At 39.7% G+C, this 25,433-nt stretch overlaps 1 protein-coding gene across 1 annotated transcript; it reads right to left on the bottom strand.

Annotated features, from left to right (window-relative positions):
- Positions 1 to 2,879: 2,879 nt before the first annotated feature.
- On the bottom strand, positions 2,880 to 25,353 carry rusc2 (RUN and SH3 domain containing 2). The gene is made up of 12 exons (XM_079814908.1): positions 25,116 to 25,353; positions 18,313 to 20,031; positions 17,712 to 18,186; positions 14,913 to 15,566; positions 13,942 to 14,088; positions 13,362 to 13,438; positions 13,080 to 13,254; positions 12,892 to 12,997; positions 10,047 to 10,093; positions 8,801 to 9,872; positions 7,673 to 7,849; positions 2,880 to 5,399 (listed from the first exon to the last, which is right to left on the bottom strand). Exons 2-12 carry the CDS (start codon positions 19,870 to 19,872, stop codon positions 5,216 to 5,218), a joined length of 4,674 nt encoding a protein of 1,557 aa, XP_079671034.1. The 5' UTR covers positions 19,873 to 20,031; positions 25,116 to 25,353; the 3' UTR covers positions 2,880 to 5,215.
- Between the last annotated feature and the right edge of the window lie 80 nt (positions 25,354 to 25,433).

Below are 25,433 nucleotides of genomic sequence, written 5' to 3' on the forward strand. Positions count from 1 at the left end.
GCGCATGACGTGTTTCATGCTGTACAGGACTGGTCTTCCTGAATAAATTCTTTTTTGATTTGTGTCTATTTGCTCTTATATCTGTTCAATATATATATATATTTTTAAATGTCTTCCTGAAGGGAACTATATAAAAGTTATCCTGAAATATGTATGCTGTTTACATAAAAAATTATTTACATTCAACAATGACCTACTATTGTAATTTCTTATGTAAATATATGTTTGTATTGAGCATTTATGGAGCATCGGATTTTGTGTGAAAATAAATCATAAAAGTGGTTTATTTTGTTTAAAAACCTTATAAATGTAAGTTGGTGGTGAGTTCAAAACAATCACTTTAGCAAAGTTTGAACTATTTTCTGTTTATTTTGATAAATATGTTTTGTTCAATAAATATGCTGTCATTAAAATATGTTTACAATAGTGACAATAAAGGATATTTTATTATATGATATTATTCATATATATATATATATATATATATATATATATATATATATATATATATATATATATATACATATATATATATATATATATATATATATATATATATATATATATATATATATATATACATACACACACACACACATATATATATATATAAATATGATGGTTTCGTTATAAATATGATTATCTCTAAGATGGACACCCAACTTAAAGGGTTAGTTCACCCAAAAATGAAAATTCTGTCATTAATTACTCACCCTCATGTCGTTCGACACCCGTAAGACCTCCGTTCATATTCGGAACACAAATGAAGATATTTTTGTTGAAAGCTGATGGCTGAGAAAGGCTTCACACAGGCCTCCATTGGCATTCAGTACATTTACACTCCCAAGACCCATAAAAGGCACTTAAAACGTCGTTACAAAGTCCATCTCTCCACAGTGACTCTACAATAATTTTACGATGCGACGACAATAGTTTTTGTGCGCAAAAAAAATTCAAAATAACACCTTTATCCAGCTTGTTATTGTCTTCCGTGTATGCCTCCACGACGCATGCGCGAGAATATGACGCAGATCCGGCGTTCGGACACATGCCCCGAGAAGCGATTTGTTTACAAGCAGAGGAAGACGCGCGTATCTAAGCTGTTGAATTCTACATTGATCGTGCTTTAGGTCTCGGCGTAGTTCTCAAAATGGGGCTTAAGTGTGCATTTCATGGATTCCCGAACGCCGGCGCTACGTCAAATTCTCGCGCATGCGTCGTGGAGGCATACACGGAAGACAATAAAAAGTTGGATAAAGGTGTTATTTTGATTTATTTTTGCACACAAAAACTATTGTCGTCGCATCGTAAAATTATTGTAGAGCCACTGTGGTGAGATGGACTTTGTAACGACGTTTTAAGTGCCTTTTATGGGTCTTGGGAGTGTAAATGTACTGAATGCCAATGGAGGCCTATCTGAAGCCTTTCTCAGCCATCAGCTTTCAACTAAAATATCTTCATTTGTGTTCCGAATATGAACGGAGGTCTTACAGGTGTCGAACGACATGAGGGTGAGAAATTAATGACAGAATTTTCATTTTTGGGTGAACTAACCCTTTAATATATGATATTTACAATATGAATCTAACCATGTCATGTCAACAAATGGAACAGTCGGCAAACTATTTATCGTGTTGAACATGGTGCCTTTAGCCCCAACAGCAGGGGTGCCTTTTACTCCAAATACTATTCTTCTGTTAGGCTATTTAAAAAACAACAACTGTTGCTTTAAATATCTTGAACAAAATTGAAAATCATGAGGACCTTTGTTGTGTCAAAATATATTCAATAATTTTAGCGATTCTTATTTGCTACTTACATAGCTAAACAACATTTGTAAAAACATCAAATATTTGATCAAATGAATGCAGAATCAACTTTGCTGCTGCACGCAATCGCGTCAAAGATCAGACACATTTCCAAGTGCTTCTTGAAAAGGATGTTTTGGAAAGAGCTGAGGCACGTTTTGGTGCCATCTAGTGGTTTAGAGAAAAATAAAATCAAAGGAGCCTTTTACCCCGTTGAGCCTTTAGCCGCCTTGCCTTGTACACTAATATTTATATTTCCCTTAAACTCACAAAACATAACCATAAGAGCGTTATTTATCAAATATAAATAAATAAAAAAAAACTGTCTTTGCCTTATATTTACTCATTTTGGAATTGACAGACAGTATTGTGTGGAAAAAAGGTTTGGCTTACCTAATCAAAATTACACAGTTAGAGAGGTGTCATTCAAAATTATACATAGGGTTTACCCAGTAAAACATTAGGCCTACGTTGTAAAATTTAAAGGTGATATTGAATTAAATTGCACTTTTTGTGACAGTTGCCTTGAAACTGTGGTTCATTTTTTTATGGCACTGTCCATTTGTAAGATAATTTTGGCAAAATGTTTGTGATTTTATCACAAAGAATATTGATAGCCAATTTGTGTTATGGAAACATGTATTATTTGGTCTTTTGGAGAACTAAATTGAATTCTTTGAACGGCAAAATGTCATGTTCACAAATGTAAGTTTTCATGTAAAAAAGGGTTTATACCATTCATTTTCAATTTATGGTGTATTTTCTTGTTTTCTCTAATATGTGAAACATACTCTTTCTTGTTAATAATAATAAAAAAGATGAGAGCCATAGTTCAATTAGGGCATTTAAGTAATTTTTTATTCTAGAAAAGAAAAGAAAAAAACATTACTGGTGTGCATCTTGAGACAAAACAATGCCACTGACATAATTTAAGATATGTCAGTGCAAGATTCTTTCAGTTAAAACAGCTCAAACGTATATTTTAGTCTAGCTTAAGCCTTGTCTGTGAAACCGGGGGTATGTCTCACAAACACTTAAATGAGGGGAAAAAAGGACAGGAGGCACTGCATCCGTGTTCACATGAGCACTTTGTTATTGATATTCATACATGATGGTAATGTTATAGGAGCACAACAGGAGAGTCAGGTAGGCTACAGGTATCATACAGTATATACAGGCCAGAAATATTGGGATGATCAAAGCAGATAGAGAGAGGGACAGAGAGAGAAAGAACATTGCACAAACATACATCAACCTCCCAACTAAGCCTTCCTCTCTTTCACTGGTGTTTTATCCTCTAACAATCTGCATGAAAAAGTAACAACAGGCTATATCCAAAACAGATGCCAGTTTCTTTTAACTTCCACCTCATACAGAAAAAAATGGCAATTGTGAGGAAAAACTCTTGAATCTCACTAGCAGACACATTGGTTCAAAAAGGCACTGGACAGCTATTTCTCTCGCAATCTCTCTCACAATCTCTCTCTCTCTCTCTCTGATATTTACCAGCTGGGATTCAGTGAAAAGCAAAGCGTATTTGGAAGACCTGCAGACAAACCTTAAGTGACCAAGATTGACCTAAAGCAGCAGCACTACAATCTAGATTGCGCAGCTTTTTGTGAGAGAGCATTTTCTTCTACTCATAACATCCCATAACAATATAATGTACATTTGAATGGTTTTCATTATTAACTGTTAGCATTAAAAGCTGTTAATAACAAGTCAATAATGGCATTTTCCTTGCGAGGATATGAGAATGCAACATATTTACAATACACAAAATAATGACTAATGCATTTTATAAATAGAAAATAATAAAAATAATAATAATACAACTGTTTTAACAAAAACATACTGACAATCAATCATCTATTGATGTCTCAAAACAATTTGAAAAAATCAAATCAAAATATGATTTTATATATTACTTTCAGCAAAAGCATATCAAGTGTCGTAGAAGGCCCGAGATCATTTGAAAAAAAATTGCTGATCATCCTCAAGTCTGAAATAATTTAATTTAATGCTATAATAAAATACATAATACACCTTCCCTTTCCATAAGGCCTCACCTTCTTGAGTTACATTTAGTGCATCAAATTGCCAATAACTTAATGCACAATATGATACCACACTGCAGTATTTTGCGTGGTATTTCACCATCCTTGTTCAAATGTCTCTATTTGTCCTCTACTGCAAAAAGCAGAATAAAATAGTTGTGGATAATATTCAAGCATGATCATATTGTTAGCTGAATCAAATCATCTCATGAATTTAATATATTTGAAGGAGAAGGGATTTGCCACCCCATTTATTCATACATACAACTCTATAAAATCCATCCCATTCTATGCCATACATCCATCTGTTCATCTTCTACAGACGGATCTATTTTATTAAATATAGGCCAAAATTATTCAAAAGCTCCTTAAACCAAACCAAAACAACCGAAAGTCTAAAGTAGACATGTCTTCCCTTTCTGTATCTCCTGCAGATTGTGCAAAAGGTTGTTATAGGAAGGAATATAGTACATTTAAGGTTAAAGGTGGAGCTTATTTCATCTCTTCAAATCAGTTAAGTATCAGAAAAGCAAAACATTTGTGGTGCACATGCAAACAATCTTGCTGTAAATGATCCCTTATTGGTAAATAAAGCATGAAATGAAGGGCCAGAGATTGTGGTGATAGCATCTGTCTACCTGTCAAAGCAGCACAGGTCGGAGAAAAAATGCCTCTGGATGGGCTAATTCCCTTGTCATTAGGCTGGGAAAATGTCATATATTTTTCAACGTTAATGAGCTTTAATTCCTGTAGACTTGCAGTAAAAACCGAGATGTCCCTTACTCAGTGATGTACTATTCAGCTTCATACAGTTATTTGCGCAAACGGTTTGCGAGTGAGAACGAGATGTTCACGAATGACCTTCAGGTTACGCGCGGCCTCTGAAGGGCACATGCACACACTGTCGGTCGCAACACATGAATTGGTTAACATCTAGATTACACAAAATCATACAGTATTTAATAAAGACAAGGCATATGCGCCAGTAGTGTCATCTAACAACTTCATTTGGTTTTTTAGTTCTTTTAAAAGGCTATTGACATTTATGATTACAAGCTATGTTGCAAAACCTGCAACAACTTCACTACTCAGAAACTAGATCTACACTTTCTAATCACTGGCTGGCTCACTGCTGTTCACTGAAACGAAGAGGGTGCTTTCACAACAGCAAAGTGTGATGTTTGTGTGTGTGTGTGTATTGGTGTATTGGTGTTTACATACACATGCAAGCACAAAATGAATCCGTCAGACTCGTCTCTTGCGCAGCAGCTTTTATATTCAGAAAAGCAGTGAACCTCCTCTTTGTCCCCAATCGCATCTCACACCCGTCTCTTTCAGAGTCTATGAGTTTCAGCGCTCCTGACTGTCCTCAATCAGGGTGACGTATATGATGGGAACAAGGCCCTGGGTGCCCCCCAGAGCACACAGCAGCCAATCAGAGTCTGCCCTGCTGAGCACCTGCATCACGTCACCTTTGTGGAAACTGAGCTGGCCTGGCTCTGTGGCAATATGATGGCATAATGCCTTCACTTCACTGAAAGAGATGGAAAACAGAGGGATGGAGATAAAACAAAGGGAAAGAGAGAGGGAGTCAAAGAAAGAGAGAAATGGAGTTGAATTAATCAGGTATAGCAACAATGTCTTTTCATTTTCAAGTAATTACATTATACGTATATGCTAAGACAATTACAGTGCTTTGCAAGGCTGCACTTAAAGTTGCTGTGTGTAATTGTTTGACTGTACTAAAGCATAAAAATACTATAATATGTTTGCAGATATTCAGGGAACAGGCTAAGTTCACATACTCGTTTCTCTGAAAAACAATGCTACAGCCAGTTATTTTACTTTGAAATGTGCGTTCTGTATTGGAATGTCTGTGTTGGTTTGTGCGATACCACACGCCGCCAGTTTACCCAATAGTATTTCGACACCCTGGGTTGACCGTTGGCGGAAAACACAGCGTATTGCTGCCATGGAAGCCAGCGAACAAACTGGGTCAGAGATCACAGATTTTACCCGACCTAAAAAATTATATTTGCCCATAATTGGAATAATACCCATAATTGGCGTCCATCTAAAAATCTCTATGAACGGGAGCATGTGAAAACACAAAAGACTCATCAACTTATAGTGTGTAAGTCTCCTCAGCTTTCATTGTCAAATGCGCTCGCTTCTGTTACGTGTCCTCAATCTGGCAACACGCGTGAGCGTCGAGTCTAAGGAGGAGGGGGAAACAACCCTCTCCAATATTTGAATTTGAACTGCAGTACCCATTTCTACAGCTAGCTGTCGATATTACATACCGCACCTTTAATATTCATCAAACATTCTATTTTTTCCTCTTAAGGGTTGTTTACTTTACACGATACCGGTTTCAACTAAAAATCTGAAAACTTTTTATTTGTATTTTGGCAGTTAATTCAGTTCATTTACACAACAATGGCGTTTTGGGGCCTGAAAAGCTCAATTTTGAAACAGGTTTCAAGGTGAAAACATACGACATATTATCGTCTCGGTGTAAACAACAAAAACGCGAATTTGTGAAAACGGTGACATTAGGAAATTTACTAAATATCTTCATGGAACGTGATCTTTACTTAATATCCTAATGATTTTTGGCATAAAAGAAAAATGTATAATTTTGACCCATACAATGTATTGTTGGCTATTGCCACAAATATACCCGTTGTTCGCACATTGTGCGCATGTGTGTTACATGTTCAATCTATAGGCGCGTAGTGTTTCTTTACAAAGTGACATCGCTATCTACTGGCCTGGCAGCAGCATAACAGTGTTTTTAGTCGTTTTCGTGGATCCAGGTGAACAGGGTTCGTTTTGACGTTATCATCTGAATCCCAAAAAACATAAATGTGACCCTGGACCACAAAACCAGTCATAAGGTACACGGGTATATTTGTGGCAATAGCCAACAATACATTGTATGAGTCAAAATGATAAATTTTTCTTTTATGCCAAAAATCATTAGGATATTAAGTAAATGTCACGTTCCATGAAGATATTTTGTAAATTTCCTACTGTAAATAAATCAAATGTACTATTATTAGTAATATGCATGGCTAAGGACTTCATTTGGACAACTTTAAAGGTGATTTTCTCAATAAATTCGATTTTTTTGCACCCTCAGATTCCAGATTTTTTTTTTCCAGATTTTTTTTTCCAGAATAGTTGTATCTCGGCCAAATATCGTCCTATCCTAACAAATCATACATCAATGGAAAGCTTAATTATTCAAATGGTTTTGTGGTTCAGAGTCAGAAATGAAAATCTTTTTAGTACATTGTTGTCATGTAAACATACCCTCAGATTGTTGGAACTAATTCATCTCAAAGCGCTAAACAAACTTTGATCATTTCTGTCTTGTTTTTTTTATTTGTGTGCAATTTTTTTGACTTTTGTACCTATAATACAATACATATAAAAGGAAAACAAATCTCTCTCACCTACTGACACCAGTGATGTCATTGTAATATTTGCTTACTGAATTGTAATTGAACCTTTTATTTTATATTTTTTTACCTATTTTATCTTTTTAATCCTCTATAAGCACCATTACATTACAAAGTGGCAATGAAGCAATAGGTGTTGATACCTGTTGTACAGATGACTGAAAACAAGAGGTGTACTGAGTGTCATGACAGTGACACTGTTTGTGGAATTCATTTAGGCAGCCTAAATCAAAGCCTAAAACCTAAGATCATTAAAAACTATTCTGTAGCTGCCTTGCCAAGCACTGGTTTCCTTTTGGAAACACAAATCTAGTCATTATGTCTTGTCTAACAACATTACCGAGGGGCTTGTCTCTGTGTTGGGAGATTCTGTGTTTGTGCTTGTTCAGTTGGGCCAAGGTGGGATTCTTGGCTTTGAGACGTGAGAGATTGTTGCTCTGCTTTTTTCCCCACTCCAACAGACTGAGCCACCAAATCCAAAACAGAACGGTCAAGACTCAACCAACCAGACGGCAATCTGAGAACATGTAGGTAGAAAAGTTAGCAGTAAGTTTATATTAAAAATACCTTTGTAGAAAGTGTTGTTAGCGGCTTGCAATGTGTAAAACCAAATCATTCTGAAAATAAATCCATTGAAGCTAGGTTAAGTTGAAAGAAATGAAACTCAATTATGGACTAACTTCATTCATAGCATATTGGTGATGTATGAAGGCCTGTTTACACCAAGAAATATAACAACAAAATGTTAATAATTGTTCACATTTTAAGAGAATATCAGAGTTCAAACCAATAACGACACAGAGGAACAATTTCAGAACAATTTTTTCCACCTGATGGAAGATAAAAACATAGCCATAGCCATAGCCATGACATAGCCTATCAAAACCCATCCCACCTTAAACAAAGACTTTATATATAGGCAGACGGCGCACTCTGATTACTCATGAATGGGAGAAAGTAGAACGCCCAATATGGCGAATAAGCCCCGCCTTCTAAATTAAAGAGCCAATCGTTGATTAGTAAAGTCATCTGCAGCTGCCGTTAGAAGCTCCGGTTGCTATAGAAACAGACAGTATTCTGACAGTATTCGCATGCGCACAAGCTTTGTCCAGTTTTTTGTCATGATTCGAGCATTTAGAAACAAAATGTATAATGTATAAGTCAGATTTCATTTGTGATTTTAAATATGAATTTTTGGAGAATTGGATCTTTCCCCATTCAAAGAGATGCCCTTGCGTTCCCGAGAAGCGTTTCAAAGATGGCCGCCGAGTGAAATGACTTGTCTCAAAGGAACTTCGCTTTAAAGAGCCCAGGCATATATAATAATTAGAGCATTATCGTATGTTGGTGTGGACGCAAATCTAGTTATCTTTATAGTTAACGTTCTTGATGTGAACAGGCCTTGACTGATGAAAACATGCTGACTGATTACTCTCCAGCGGAAAGAGGTGGATGTTTGCCAACTCACCTTTGTTTCCTGACTGATTTCTGCTCACTTTTCTCGATCTTGCTTGCGTTTCCAGCTCCAAAGAGCCGCCCCCAGCGGAGCACCTGTGCCAACCCATCCTCCCCTGCTCCTGCTTGTGCCTGAACCCCTTCATAGGCACCCTGGCATTCTAGCTGCTTCTCCTTACTCTTCTTCAGCTCAGTGAGCACTGATTCTGGTGGACTTCCCATCCACGATGGCTTCCCCTTTACAGCTTTGGTGGGTTCTGACAACGCTGATTGGTGGAGGATCCCATTGCCAACACTATTATTATTGCTACTGCTGGCCCGACCATGTTCCACCTGTTCATCCATCTGTTGAATGGCTTCGGCCCCCTCAACCACACCTTCTCTAGGAGGTGGCTGGCTTTGCCGGTGACTTTCAATGCCTCCTTTCCTCCTCTTCTCCAACTTCACAAATTTTGAGCCCTCTGCAGAGTTGTCGATGTAAACCTGTGAGCTTTGCATCAGCTGATACCACCAGCCAGCTTGTCGGTTTCTCTGTTTGGCTCCATCTCCTTCTCTCCTTTTCTCCTTCTCACAATCTTCTCCAACTCCCTTCATCCTGCCAGCATACCACCCACCGCGCTCAATCTCCCCTGCGTCACTCTTTCGCAAACACTCTTTCCCGACTCCATCCTCCTTATCCCGTGATTCACGCTCTGTTCCCGCACTCTTCCGCCCATTTTGTTTCATTTTTAATGTCACTCCCTCCGTTCTAAGCCGGCTGTCCTCATCTCTCAGCATGAATTTTTCTCTCTGAGGCAGCATTCCCACTTCCTGTGCACCAGACTCCAACATTCCACAGCCTCGCATTAGCTGGAAGGTGGAGCGATCTGATTGGTCGAGGCCTTGGCGTGCAGAGCACAGCTGTTCTTTCCGTCTCAGGTGCTCTTCTCCTTTCTGTAGCTGGTGTGGCTCAAATAGCAGGTCAAGGTCAAAGGGCAACAGTGACAACGGCTGAAGCAGGAGCAGCAGCTCTTCGAACAGTGGCTGACACGCCCCTTGAGACAGAGGTAGGAAACCCCATGGGTGGTAGTGTGCTGCTATAATGTCTGAGGAACCATGCCAGAGAGAGAAAAGAAGGACAGCCACACAAAAAAGCTAAATATTAGAATTACGCTGGCAGTATGTGAAACCTGAAAATCTTGGCTCTACATCACCATTCCTGTAAACAAGCCAACTACTCTTAAACAAGACAGTGAAAAGTACAAAAAGCATTTTCCTACCTTCATGTGTATAAATGTGATTGAACCAGAATTCCAAAGATCGCAAGCTGAAAAACAGTAAAGGCGAGTGAGCTAAGATTAAAACCTGCAACATTACTGCATAATAACAACAGAAATGATAAACTTTTACCAGACCAGGGGTCTTCAACCTGTGAGCGTTCATGATAACATGCATATAATACTACATTCATATATTTAAATAATTGAATCATATATTTTTAATCACAGATGTTTTAATGTTTTTGAAAGAACTCTCTTATGCTCACCAAGGCTGTATTTATTTGATTAAAAATACAGTAAAATCACAAATACTGTGAAATATAATTACAATTTATAATAACTGCTTTCCATTTTAATACAATATAAAATGTAATTTATTCCTGTGAATAATTCCTCTGAATTTCTCCAGTCTTCATGATCTTTCTGAAATAAAATATATAGATTTGGTGGTTTAAGTATCATTTATTATTATCACAGATGAAAACGATTATGCTGTTTAATATTTTTTGTGGAAACATATTAATATTTTTGTTAGGATGGTATATATGTATACATACACTGATCAGGCATAACATTATGTCCACTGACAGTTGACATTGGGTGGGATATATTAGGCAGCAAGTGAATATTTTGTCCTTAAAGTTGATGTGTTAGAAGCAGGAAAAATGGGCAAGCGAAAGGATTTGAGCGAGTTTGACTAGGGCCAAATTGTGATGGCTAGACGACTGGGTCAGAGCATCTCCAAAACTGCAGCTCTTGTGGGGTGTTCCCGCTCTGCAGTGGTCAGTATCTATCAAAAGTGGTCCAAGGAAGGAATAGTGGTGAACCATCAACAGGGTCATGGGCGGCTAAGGCTCACTGATGCACGTGGGGAGTGAAGGCTGGCCAGTGTGGTCCGATCAAACAGACGAGCTACTAAAGCTCAAATTGCTCAAGTTAATTCTGGTTCTGATAAAAAAGGTGTCCGAATACACAGTGTATCGCAGTTTGTTGCATATGGGGCTGCATAGCCGCAAACCATTCAGGGTTCACATGCTGACCCCTGTCCACCGCCGAAAGTGCCAACAGTGGGCACGTGAGCATCAGAACTGGAACACAGAGCAATGAAAGAAGGTGGCCTGGCTTGATGAATCACGTTTTCTTTTACATCACGTGGATGGCCGGGTGCATGTGCATTGCTTAGCTGGGGAGCACATGGCACCAGGATGCACTATGGGAAGAAGGCAAGCCGGCGGAGGCACTGTGACGCTTTGGGCAATGTTCTGCTGGGAAACCTTGGGTCCTGCCATCCATGTGGATGTTACTTTGACATGTACCACCTACCTAAACATTGTTGCAGACCATGTACACCCTTTCATGGAAACGGTATTCCCTGGTGTCCTCTTTCAGCAGATAATGTGCCCTGCCACAAAGCAAAAATGGTTCAGGAATGGTTTGAGGAGCACAACAATGAGTTTGAGGTGTTGACTTAGCCTCCAAATTCCCCAGATCTCAATCCAATCGAGCATCTGTGGGATGTGCTGAATAAACAAGTCCGATCCATGGAGGCCCCACCTCGCAACTTACAGGACTTAAAGGCTCTGCTGCTAACATCTTGCTGCCAGATACCATAGCACACCTTCAGGGGTCTAGTGGAGTCCGTGCCTCGACGGCTCAGGGCTGTTTTGGCAGCAAAAGGGGGACCAACACAATATAATGTTATGTCTGATCGGTGTATATACATATGTGTGCTTATATATGATGAGCTTTATTGTGAATTTGTTATGTGGCATATTAGGTAACACAAATTAGTTTTTCAAATATTACAAATGAAACTATTGGACCATTGGATAATGTTTTATTCTTCTACTAACATTCAAAATGACAAGGCAGCACTTCATGATGACTAGCTATAAACAGTTCAGTATAAAAAAAGCTAAAAAACTTTGATCAAATAATTGCCAAGCAGTAGTGCTGTAGACCTCCTAGGGGTTGCCAACCCCCTGTCAAAGACCACTGGACTAGACAAATCTATTTAAAACAATTGAAATACTACAAGAACAACAACAAGGAGCCTTGAGCGTGATTACTGTACTGTACTCTGTATTGACCTTAAGAAGCAGAGTGACCACATCACAGAGTGAGACAGACAGATAGAGTGTGAGAGAGATCAGCATGCTGCAGAATGCATAATTGGAACTAATGATCAAAGCGCTGTGTCTGAATGTAATTTTAATGGGTGTGGAAAAGAGGAAGTTTGCTCAGGAGCTGAGATGACTATGTCAAGACCCATCAAAGCAGAAAAGGAGCCTTTGAAGACTTCTAAAGACTTCTTGAATCCAACTGCAGAGCTTTAGATAGCATGCTTTGAGTTTTTCAGGCCTGGCTTGTTACAATGCTGATAAAAATCATACACTGTCGCTTTGTCAAATCTAAGGCAATATCTAATGTATATTTTAAAAATAAACTATTTCACCAGATATTAAGGGTTTTGTATTGTTGTGTCAGCAACCTCATTCATAACAAGAAATATTTGAAAATAAAAAAGTATATAGATAAAGGATAAAATAGCACAGATGACACCAATGATCCATTTTTAAGTCAGTATTCACAATGTTTCCATAATGTGACACATTTCCAATTAAAAAATTATATTCAACAAGAAGACCTTGACAGGAATCCAATGTGTCACACGATAAAGAATGTTTATTAAGAAACTAAATGATAGGTTGATGCTTTAACAAGCAAAGAATGATAAAAGGTACACAAATGTGCTTTCATAGGCAGTGTGAAGATGAACGTGATTAGAAAGAGTGAAAGGGAAAGCAGGGAGATGAAAAGAGAGCGGAACATGAAAGAGGCTTACTTTAGCAGGCCAAAGATGAAGGCATTGAGTCTCATACTGTGATTGGTCAGCTCAGAATACTGACTGACTTTAGAAAATAGACTGTGCAAAACTCTTGTAGAGGGACCTAGGACAGAAAGGATAAACATAAATCATTTCCCTCATCTTCATCCATATAATCATCGTAATCATCACCATTCTTCACATACCGAGTTGTGTGGAGGCCTCGACCACACTCCAGGGCTGGTTTTTGCGTTGTCCAATGATCAGGTCCAGTACATATGCTTTCAGTCCATCATGCAGTATCTCACGAATGGCAGGACACAGGTACTTCAGAATAAGATGACCCACATTCGGACTAACAGAGCTATTCCCCAATTTGGCCTGTAAGAGAGAGCGAAAGTGGACCAGAGAGAAAAATCTGCCTTTAGTGAGACACTATATTCAAGTATAGTGTGTTAAACACTGTTATTTCAAATGTAATGTTGTACCTTAACTCCTGCATCCCGACTGGTACCAAAATGAGCAACTATCAGATCCACTGCTGTATTTATGGCCTTCACCAAACCTAGTAGAAAAGGACATATAGAGGAGACCGGATAGAAAAGATCCTATTATTTAATAAATCGAATCAAATTAAACTCCAACTAAGAGTATGTACACACAAACACACACTCTGGCATGCGCTAATGCAGTTTAGAGGGTCTCGTTTATGGGACCGGTCAATCTGTGAGATGAGAGAAAAGCAAATGGGCCATGTTTGATTGATTGGAGGACCCAGTGGGAACAACGAGACCTAGACCTCTTCTGCATTTTACTCACTAGGGCACACTTAACATTTGTGCAGATTCATATGGGAGAGTGATGCATGTACTGCATTGCAATATTTCTATAATTAATTTAAGAGCTGAAGGGCTCACCACAATAATAAGGTTCATATTAACCACATCAAGCTTTAAAGATGTGCCATTATATTTCTGTATAAATGACTATATGGAGATAAAGGTCAATCTGGTCATTGTTAAAAATGCAAAAATGCAAATTACTACACAGAAACTAAAAATCACACACCTTTCTTCTGCAACAGGTCTATAGAAATGGATTCGTCAGTATTAGCGTCAGGAGATAAGCAGAATTCCTCTGGGGGGCGCTCTGTCTGAGAGAAATAATCAGGCAGGAAGTCGCTGTAGCACTGCGGCAGTTGCCTCAATGACTGACCTATAAACAAAAACCACATCATAAATGTTAGATGAATAAAAACAGACAAAAGATAATGTCGTTGTCAAACAAGTGTTCACTAACTACAAACAAAATTACCCCCACCCCAGCCCCTTTTCCAGCTCCTCCCCCTAAACTCCCATTGGGTGACAGAAATTGGTTCAGCACCATTCAGTCTTCCGAAGCTGAGTTGATTGGTTGGAGGGAAATCAAACACATTGCGTCGCATGACACGAGTTCCAGGTCTCTTGGTTTCCAAAGCGCAAGAGAAAGAATGATGGCCTTCTTTACTGCGCTCCACACCCAGAGGGTTCTTGCGCCTGTACTCTCTCCATTTGAGTGCCTGGGGGGAGAGATGGTGCACTGGAAGGCAAAATGGAAGGAAAAGGGAATAGTGGCAAAGGATGGAAGTAAAAGAAAAGTATGAAGAGAAAGAAAAAAGTATTGGTGAATGGGAAGAAAGGTGGATGTATGTATAGGGAAAAGTAGCAAAAGGGAAAGAACAGTCACAAGGGTAAGACAAAATTGATGAAATGCCAAAGATATGCGATGCAAAACATGGGCAGAAGTGGAAACAGGAGAGATAGAAAAGACAAGTTGTTAGCGGCAGTTAAAGGAAAGAAAAAGCCAATGTCTAAGTATGGAAGCTAAGGCTTTGTTCAGATAGTCAAATATTTGAATCTTTTGACCTATCCGACTCAATTCAGAAGCAAAAAAGCAAACCATATTCATGTTTTCGAGTTTCATAACATTTCAATTACAAGTCATACAACAGTAGTGTCTAGGACTGTGTCTGAATTCAGTCATTTTTGCTCCGAACCTACCATTAGGCTGTCGCTGTGTCACACACGCAGGTAAAACTTTCACTGGCTCTTCCTGTGGCGCTGGCTCCAACTGTCCAAGAGGACTGAGACAAGAGCTGGGAAGCGTCTGCAAATTGCCACGGTGGAAACAGTGACTTCTAGTAGGCAATGCAGGCATCAGTGGACTCTGTTTCATCAGTGGAGGTGGAGGCGGTGTAGGAGGTAAGGGAGTCTCTGTACGTATGGCCATTCCAGGTGGGGTATGCTGGGGCAGAAGACCCGCAGAGATGGGGCAAGAGAGGGAACGTGGCGGCCTTGGACCACCTGGGGTCGGAGTGCACGTCGAGCAGGTTCCAGAAGAGGTGGGTGCACCTTGAAGGCGAACTGGGGAGTAGCTGCCCAGTGGGGAGGGCCGCACTGTTGTAGGTGCAATGGAAGTGTCGTGAGGTGGCCTGTGGTCTTCTTCTGACTCATCTTCACCACCCTCAGGTGCTGCAGCCCCTCGAGCCTGCATATGGCTGATGTATCCGTCCAGAAGGGGAAGGATAGGCTTCGCCTGGGGTTTTCCAAACTGGTGCTGGAAAGTGAAGGGCTGAATAGGCAATGAGGTCGGACGTTGATTTTTGCTATAGCGAATTACAACCGGAGAGGAGTCCGTGGAGCTAGACAGGCCACCTAGGGGTAGAAAGACAAGAGATGGAGAAGCGTAAAGAGGGGTTGGAGATAAAATAAGAGACATGAAGATTAAGAACAAAACATCAGAATCTACAGAAGAGTAGCATTCAAGACAGTAATGAACCATATCTAAAGCTTTATAAATCGTTATAAATGAAATGAATGGTCATAGATGCATATAATTATAATATGAAGCAAATTATCTGACCTGAATTTAAACTAGAATGGCAATGGCAGTGACACAGCATTTTAAAACAGCTGGAATAAAACTCAGCAATAGCAAAGGAGACAGCAGTCTTATTATGAAACTGAAACATAACCATACATGTAAAAAAATCCAACTCTGTCAAACACATACCTTAAAACACTGCTCCAAAAACTTAATGACCAACAGAGATACAAAAACAACCAAGATATTATGTCCAAAACAGCCTGTTTATGAAGCTCCTCTGTGTACACCTCTGGGTATGTGTTTGCGTGTGCTCTGACCAGCACACAGTGTGTGTGAAACGTCACTCGGCTATTGCGCAAACTGCTGGCTCCACATGCCTGAATCCTCATATGTCAGAGCTCTTAGTACACTGCTGTACTCAGTCACAGCCAGCAGGGGCAGCACAGCACAAAGGAGAATTAACATCCATTGCAGTTACACAACACAAGCTAACCTGTCTGTTATCAGACACTGCCTTTCTTTCTCAAACCCTCTAATCTAAGTATTAAACTTTAGCATGCAACTCTTGCACTGCTTGTGCTATAGATATTGGTCGCTTAATAATGCAGCTTGAAGAAGATAGTTATTTTACTAAGCTATTACTATTACTTTCCTATGGTATCAGAATTGATTTTCACCTGGCAGACTATAAAATACAAAAATGCCATGGACATACATAAAATAATATTTTACCCAAACATTGTCATATTTCATTCACCCTAATGTTGTTCCAAACCCACATGACATTCATTCCTTCACAGAAAACGAAAGGACATCCTGATATATTTTTTATGTTACATGGAGGAAAGTCAACAAAGTAAACAATGACTGAATTTACATTTTGGGTCCAAAATCATACAGTATCTAGAAGACCAGAATATCAGAGACATTCTGACTACTCTGACTTGGGCCAGTAAGGAACGATCAAGAACGTCCTAGCAATGCTCTAGCAACCACCCAGAACACCCTTGTAACCGCTGATCAACATGCTATAAACTATTTCTTAAAGGGTTAGTTCACCCAAAAATGAAATTTCTTCCATTAATGACTCACCCCAATGTTGTTCCACACCCGTAAGACCTCCGTTCATCCTCGGAACACAGTTTAAGATATTTTAGATTTAGTCCGAGGGCTTTCAGTCCTTTGAATGTAAGTGTAGGCACACTTTGCTGTCCACGTCCAGAAAGGTAATGAAACATCATCAAAGTAGTCCAATGTGACATAATTTGGTTAGTTAGACTCTTTTGAAGCGTCGACAATACATTTTGGTCCAAAAATAACAAAAACTAAGACTTTATTAAGCATTGTCTTCTCTTCCGGTTTAGTTTGAATCCGCGTTCACACGCCACAGTGACGCTGCTGACGTAAGACGCTGTGACGTGTTATCTGGTGCGATGGCCAATGATGTCACATATGGACTACTTTGATGATGTTTTCATTACCTTTCTAGACGTGGACAGCAAAGTGTGCTTACACTTACATTCAAAGGACTGAAAGCCCTCGGACTAAATCTAAAATATCTTAAACTGTGTTCCGAGGATGAACGGAGGTGTTATGGGTGTGGAACAACATTGGGGTGAGTCATTAATGGAAGAAATTTCATTTTTGGGTGAACTAACCCTTTAACAACAGCCTAGCAAACTTTCCAGAGGTGAAACAGTGGAACCTTTACATTAATGTTTTTAGTAGATGCTTACCAAAATGGCTTGGACAACAAAGCAAACAATCCTGTTAAGGGCAATCACTAAAATACATATCGCTAAAATGAGGAAAATCGAATTATGTCGCTCCCCAACAAGTCCGAAAATCAACCAAGAAACTACAGTGTAACTCAATAAGAAAATCTACAAAACAACACAAAATAAAACAGCTTTTACAAACAACAATTTAACCATCCTCTTTTTAAGAAGATATTGGAGAAAATGTGTTCTTACCTTCTGCTATGGATCGAGTCTGTTCACAGCTCCCCTGACTATGGCATCGAGTGAGTGGAGGCAAGCTGTGGCTCTCACCCTGCGGAAGGCCTTCCAGGATGGGCGAGAACTCTCCAGAAGAGTAAGAGTGTGTGGACGTGGCCTCTATGCCACTCCTCTGTGATGGTGACCCTCCAGTTCTCCTCTTATTTCTTGCTATTTCTGCAAAAGAAGTGACACGTGGTGGAGGCGGCGGGCTTGGAGCTGCACTCTCACTGAGCCGAACAGGGCAGCTGAGCATGCGCTCCAAGGATCCAAGGCGAGGAGACGGAGACTTGTCCAGGTTACGATCGTAGCTGCGAGAGCGAGGTCGACTGCTCCCTGAAACACCAACTGAATTGCAGGCTGTCGTAGGTGGGGAGATGTTGATATACACCTGCCCCTCAATTACATTCTCATGGATGGAGTCAGTCTCAGCTGGATCCTTTTCTTCATTCTGGTAAAAGAAAAGAAAAAGAATGTAAAGGAAGGAAGAAGCTACAACTATACAACGTGTCAAATTGCTATGGAGTACAGACTGAGACATAGCACAAGTCAACACCAAATAAAATAAGTAATATACCAGCTCTGCATCTTCATCTTCTTCTTCATCATCCTCTTTCATTTGTTGAAATAGGTAGTACTCTGTTGGCTGAGTGGGGCTTCCTTTGCTGTGCTCATCTGAACAGCTTGTGACCGATGACCCCACCGGACTGGGAGAGGACTGGGAAGAAAGGTCACACGTCACAAGCTTGTAGTAATTCTGTGTTGCTACAACCAAGCGAGCTTGGCTTTGAAGACATGAGGTGAGGTCATTGGCAGAGGTTTCAGCAGAGGACAGTCCCTCACTTCCAAGGAGGTTGTGGTATGAGTTACAGTTGGCATCTACTTCAATGGTAGCACCTTGTGGCTGAGATACAGAGGAAGAGTTTGCATGGTCTTGAGTGGCAGAGGGATGCTGAGGGGGTTCAATCGGGGACGTGTGTAAGTCCAGGTAGAAAGCTCCACGTCCACTGCCACATTCTGTCCCGCACATCCCAATGAGCTCAGACACAGACGAGACACAGGATTGCTCACCGGAACTATTGATATTGAGCAATGGCTTGGCCGGGACAACATTGTTCATTTTGTTGTAAATCGTGCTGAAGTTAACCAGCACTCCATCCGAGCTATTGCAGGAGGAATCACTGCCGTAGCCCTGGTGACACTCAGAAAATGATTCCTGAAAATGTTCAGGGTATGGCTGAGAAAGGTTGCAACAGGAGCAGTGCGGCGCTGCCAGACTGGAACACTCTGAGCTTCCTCTACCGCCCTGCATGGACTGGTCTTCATAATCATCATCCTCACCCCATTCTTGCTCACCACAGTCCATTGAAAGGGTGGAACCACTGCTTCCGTGGCGCCGCTGGCAATCTAATCTCAACAAGTTCAGGCCCTCCATATGAGTAGATAAATCAAAAGTTCCACCTATTGTATGGTCTCTGCTCTCTGCTTCCCCACTAGTCCCATTTGTAGAACACCACTGTTTTTCTGTAGACCCATGCAAGATAAAAGGTTCAGTGGTGAACCCGAGGTCATGTAGATGGAAAGATGGCAAGTCTTCATTCGCAAGCACTGAATTTGAAATTTCATGCAAATTTCCATGCAGGTGAAAAGAGGAGTCTTCCAAATATCCATTCAGATTGTCTTCATCCTCATCATCTTCATCTTCAGTGTTGAGCAGAAAGGGGTTGCGTCTCGAGTTTGGCCGTTCACCGGTCTTCATTGGCAAGCCTTGAGCCTGATCTTCGGAATTGCTTGAGGTGAAAGAGGAAGTGTCGCTTGCCATACTCCCTTCTCTCCCTTCCCTTCCTCGTTTCTCTCCTCCTCTCATTACTCCATCCCCAAAAGTGTCACTAGAGCTAAGGCTGCTGCTTGACGTCTGTATGAGGCTGCTGTACACCAACGCCTCCCGCTGAAGAATGTCTCTCTCAGGTAGGGAGGTTGTCCGAATCAATCCCAGGTTCTCCGGGCAGCTGAAGGGATTACTGTTCCTTTTCAACGGATTACCACAGCACTTTCTTGAGCTCGAAACCTGGCAGTGAACCAGCGGAATGTGGTGGACAATAAGAGTCTCCCCGGATAGCTTAGGTGGACTGTCCATCTTCTCCTAGTGTGGGTTAGGATGAAGAATGTTTGGAGATTTGCAGAAGGTGGTTTTCAAAGGACTTTAGTTCACACGTCCAATGCCAATCCGTGGTTTTGGTGAGTGAGGAACGTTAAAGAAAAGGTTAAAGCGGATCTCTTGGCGGAAGGAAAACATCTGGAAAAAAAGACAAGACGGGATTCAGTTTCAAATTGTCTTCACGTATATAACCATTAAGTTATCTGGTGTTCATAAGAGGACAGGGCATTTTAGTTTGGAATCTCATTGTCTAATATCATTTTTAACAAAAAGTTACATAACAAAACCATGATCCACTGGACAAATCATGAGTGCCAAAACTAAACAAAAAACCAGACAAACAAACTAAATAATAATGAAGTAAATTCCATTTACAGGCTCCTGCCTCCTTCATCTGTTCACAATCCATTGATGATCATGGATTCAGAATGCAGACCATGAATAACACTACTAAAATCCTTTTCAAGTGAAAACATGTGTTTACTTTTTCCAGATGAGTACTTTCAACACATTGTAAATCATTTATAGATAATAAGAGCTTTACTTGTAAAGGAGATGGTGAGGTCTACATAAAACTACAGTATCCCACCAGTTCTAACAGTGATCTTTTTTATATTTATGGCATTTTTGCAATAGGACAGAAGAAATAGGACAGGAAATGGGAGATTTAGGAAAGGACACGCTGAACTCGTCACCTGCACAAGCACTACAGCACATGTGCTGATCACTGGACCACAGCTCTCACGCTTGTTCTTATTTTGATCAAATTGATATTCAGTATATTTTTTTCTCTGGTGTACAAATAGTGCTGAATTCACTAGAAAGAGGTAGGGAGGGGTGAGCGCTGGACATTGCCCTCATTTTAGACAGGCGGAACTCTTGAAGGAGGAGATGGCTGTGGGTCAGTGACCTGTTGTTGGGCCCGACAGATACAGCAAAAAGTAATAGGGTGTGCAAAACTTGACAATGACGGAGCATATTCTCTTTCATTAACCATTTCAGTCGTATCAAACTCTTGGTGATTATGGCCATCTTTCACCATGCACGAGAGACTGTCCATGAATTTTCTTGGCAATGTTTTTTTCCGGGGTAGGTTGCCAGGTCTTTATCCCAACCCTCCCCATTACATGGCTTGGGACTCACACACACACACGCATTCACACCTACGGCCAATTTGGCATGTTTCAATCCACCCAACCTGCATGTTTTTGGACTGTGTGGGGGAAACTGGAGCACCTGGAGGAAACCCACGCTGACACTGGGAGAACATGCAAACTCCACAGAGAAAGGAGCCGGGGCTCGAACCGGGGGAACCTCTTGCTGTGAGGAGACTGTGATAGCCACTGAGCCACTGTGCTGCCAGTAGAGCATATTACATAATCTGAACGCCTCAATGAGTGTTTGTCAGAGTGTTGGTGATAGATCCCATTGTATAGTCACAAGGCAAAATCAATGACATAATCCAAAATAGTGCCATTAAATACCAGGAATTTCTTTTTAGGTTTTTCTCATTGTCTAAACTTGGACATGGAAGTATTATAATGATAGATTATAAGCAGTCATTTTCTATGTAGTGGAGGCCTCAACCATAAGGATGGCCCAGGGGCAACATGAGAGAGTTTTGGGCAGGCTGACAGAAGTCTTGGGTCTATTGGGCCAGTGTTGTCACTACATTTTACATTTGTTGCTCATAATATCCATGTTTTTAGGCCTCGAAATTGTTTTTTAAGAAGACAACTAAAAGAATACCTTGCTTTTTAGAATTTAGGATCTACTTTCCTTCATTTTCTACAAAACTAAGCCTTAAAATGTTATCAATTATTGTAACATTTGGTAATGATTTTTTTTCCCCATGAGGCTCTTCTTGTACTGTAGGTGTATTTAATAATATCTTGCCAATAATTGGTTATGTAAACAAGTACACAGAACAACAAACATGTAAATTCTGTGCATTTTACCTCAAAAGAGAGGAGCCCATTAGATTTATGCATCAAACAGCAAGAGTTTCTCTGTCTGAGTCCTCCTGCAATCTGACCAGATTAAACGGCATTACGCAACACTCATGTGTTGCCAGTCTGTGTGTTTAAGACAAGAAATATATATTCTGAATCACAGTTCTTTAAGCAATCTTCCTTTTTTTAAATCAGTTTTCAACTTGTCATCCAGTCTGCAAGATCTCCTAGCTGCAAAGTATTAGAAGATTAAAATATCTTCACAAAAACAGTGTGACAGGTTATTTTTCATTGCTAGAACTCAATTAGCTAATTCTTCACAAAAAAAAATCGTACTGTGAAAGATTCATCCATGCCAAAAAACAAAAATCAATGACAGACTTCTCCAATCATTTAGTCCACTTAAACTCCACCCGTTCTTACAATTGACTGCAAGCTCAGACTCACAATCATGTTGAAGGAAAACAGGATGGAGATGAGTTCCACTTTCAGCTTGACATTGCAGGAGAAACACTGAAATGCAGAAACACCTGAAATTAGTCCATACAGACTGATGCTATTTCCAGAAATTCATGACTCAGTTTAGCCTGAATTCATCAAATCAGTCACACACTACTTAGACATACTGTAGGAAGTAACAAATGATAGACCGTTAGATTGACCAGAGCAATTATTTGGCCGAAACGATCAGCACCAGTCAAGCTACATCACAACATCCTAAACTACCGCTGTAGTAAATAAAACGAAAAAGGGACAGAGAAGCTGGTTAAGGAGGCAGAAAATACACACACTCTCTCTCTCTCTCTCTCTCTCTCTCTCTCTCTCTCTCGTCTCATTGTTACATAACTACAGGCCATGACAGCTACTACATTCCACAGACTGGGCGTTTAACTACAAGATCAGACAGACAGCTGCAGACAGACGGCAACAAGAAGGCTGAGTAGTGAGTTTTGTATAGAAGAACAGATTGTTTTTTAGTAGAATATTTCAGATAAATAAAGGTTAATATGCAATTTTATTCAAAATTATTGACCCTCTTTCTTTTTACAGTAGAAGAATAGACTAACTAACTGAATTACAGGCTGCAGGGACAATAGTAATTCCAAGACTTGAAAATGTTATAGTCATAGTCAGAAAATGATGAGTAACTATCTCTCTGAATAGATTTCTACAGATAGAAAATTGACTTCTTTCACTTCAACTTCATAGCATGGCTTAATTAAACATGATGAAAGTAAACATCCAGCTCCTGCTCAGCAAAAATAAGGAAAATCAGACACAATTATAGCCCTTCTATAGTTATTAAATCACAAAATTACCCAAAACATCCTCATTGATCACTTAAATCTATGATTTTAATTAATGAAACTATGGTATTTGATATAAAAATAAGGTTTCACTTTGTTACAGTGTAATAATACATTTAAGTACTGAGTAATATTAAATAACTACATGTACTTACTATAGGGTTAGGATTAGGGTTTGGTTCGGTTTAGGGTTAGTTGCATGTAACCATGCATCATTTACTGTTATTACTGTATGTAACATATGTAACAGTGACATTGTAAAATAATTACCAAAAATAATATGCAAAACAAAATGACTCTAGTTTCCACAGTCCGTTTTATTATATTTCATAATCAAGGTCAGTTTTGCCCCCTCACAATTAATAAGCTTCAAATTTAAATGACAGCATCTCCCAGTCATCTCTTGAACACAAGCTGCTTTTGTTAAATGGAATCAGACTAGAAAGTTCTTTCAGAGGCAGGAAGAAACAGATTTCAGCCTGTGTCCATTATGCAACACAAAATAAATTGCGACCATTACACACTAAGACAAGAGTATCCAAAAAATTCCAAAAAGATCCAAAAAAAAGTTCAATGTTTGTGTTAAGTTATTAAGTAGGCCTGTGACCAAGAACAATATTTATAGACAAAAGGTGAGGGAAATGTGACACTTTTGACAACTATAAATCTTGAAAAGTAACTTTTTAAGTAGTACAACATTGTAAGTGTTGCAACATTTACAATATGTCTAAGAAAAAATATCTTATATTATGTATCAAAAATGCGAGAGGATTTTTATTTATTTATTTGTAGGCTACTTGGTATGTGTGCAGGAGTATGGTGCATTATATATATATATATATATATATATATATATATATATATATATATATATATATATATATATATATATATATATATATATATATGAAGAATAAAGAATGAAGAATAAACTACACACACACACACACACACACACACACACACACATACATACATACATACATGTTGTTGTTGTTGTTTTTTTGAGGAAGATAAACCTTGCTCAACAAGTAAGCTTTAAGCATTAATCATAAATTAACCATAAAAAGAAATTAAACGTTTCCCAGCCCTTATGGTAAAAATCAACATAGGGGACAGAAAATGTAACGTTACCCATATTGAAGAATCGCCCATCAACAACACACACATACGTGTACATTAACAGGCCTATGTGCGGCTTATTTTGTGTTCGTTCGCTAAAATCGTCCCCCCCCCCTACCCCCCCCCCCCCCCCCCCTCCGATAATATCCTTTATAACACGAAGCCAGAGGTTTTCTTGTGGAAATGTGACTAGTGTTTATTCACAAACCGCTGGTGCTGTGATCGATATGCGCAAACACAGGCCTCACGCGCACACAGCGAATCACTATGGCATATTTGACATAACAGCAGCACGCCCTGTATCTGTTGTTGGCCTATTTATTGATTATAACACATGTATATTCACTCTTTAATAAAGAAAATGCAATACACCATCAATCAAGGTCAAGACGAAGCATAAATAAATGATGTCAAATCAGCACCACAACAAGAAACCTACAATGTGTCCATGACCGCTTGTTTCTATGTGCCTCTTTTGGGCCATGATACCGGCCCAGAATATTTCAATATCCTAAAGACTTAGAAAACCACCGTGAAACATCACAATACAAACCTTTAATGTTAACAACGACCGTGGGTGCACAGAAACGGGCGTATATGAGCGGAGAGAACGGTGCGCGCGCACAGGTCTTACAACGTCAATTTTACCACATTCAAATAACAACACTCGGTAATGTTGCGTTAGTTTAGTCTTGATAATTAACAAAAGCACCGTTTCGGTTAAATCTGAATCCGCAGCAGTGATGTAAGATTTGCCAGCGGGCAGTACCGTTAGCTTTCAGCACACCATGTTTACCACATTACCCCTCAAATAATAATAGCAATCCACATTTATACTCACGTTGACGACAAATGTCATCTCCTTGATTCCCAGAGATCAAGATGTCAAATCACGGTGAACGATCGCCACGTTTGGTTTGATTTTGTGGTGAAGGCGAGCGCAACAGCGGCGCAGGGCTGGAGCGAGCGGCGCTACGTCAGGATGAAGCGCACCCTCCCTCGCGCTTAACTGTGCGTCCTCTTACAATGCTGACTTCTGGCCATCTTTAAGGTGATAGAAGGTTACAAATCACATCTTTTGGGTCCAGGTGACCGGCGTTGGATACTGTGGCTTGGCAGCGTAAGAGTGGGTGGGGTGTTGGACTGCTGGTCCCCTGCA

This window comes from Gobio gobio (genome assembly GCF_949357685.1).
Source record: "Gobio gobio genome assembly, chromosome: 4".
NCBI classification, from domain to species: Eukaryota; Metazoa; Chordata; class Actinopteri; order Cypriniformes; family Gobionidae; genus Gobio; species Gobio gobio.

Coding starts and splice junctions, on each gene's coding strand:
- rusc2 (XM_079814908.1), bottom strand. CDS start 19,872: ATGGACAGTCCACCTAAGCTATCCGGGGAGACTCTTATTGTCCACCAC. Junction 18,187..18,312: donor AAGATGAAGATGCAGAGCTG/GTATATTACTTA, acceptor TTCTTTTACCAG/AATGAAGAAAAGGATCCAGC. Junction 14,089..14,912: donor GACACAGCGACAGCCTAATG/GTAGGTTCGGAG, acceptor TTTTGTTTATAG/GTCAGTCATTGAGGCAACTG.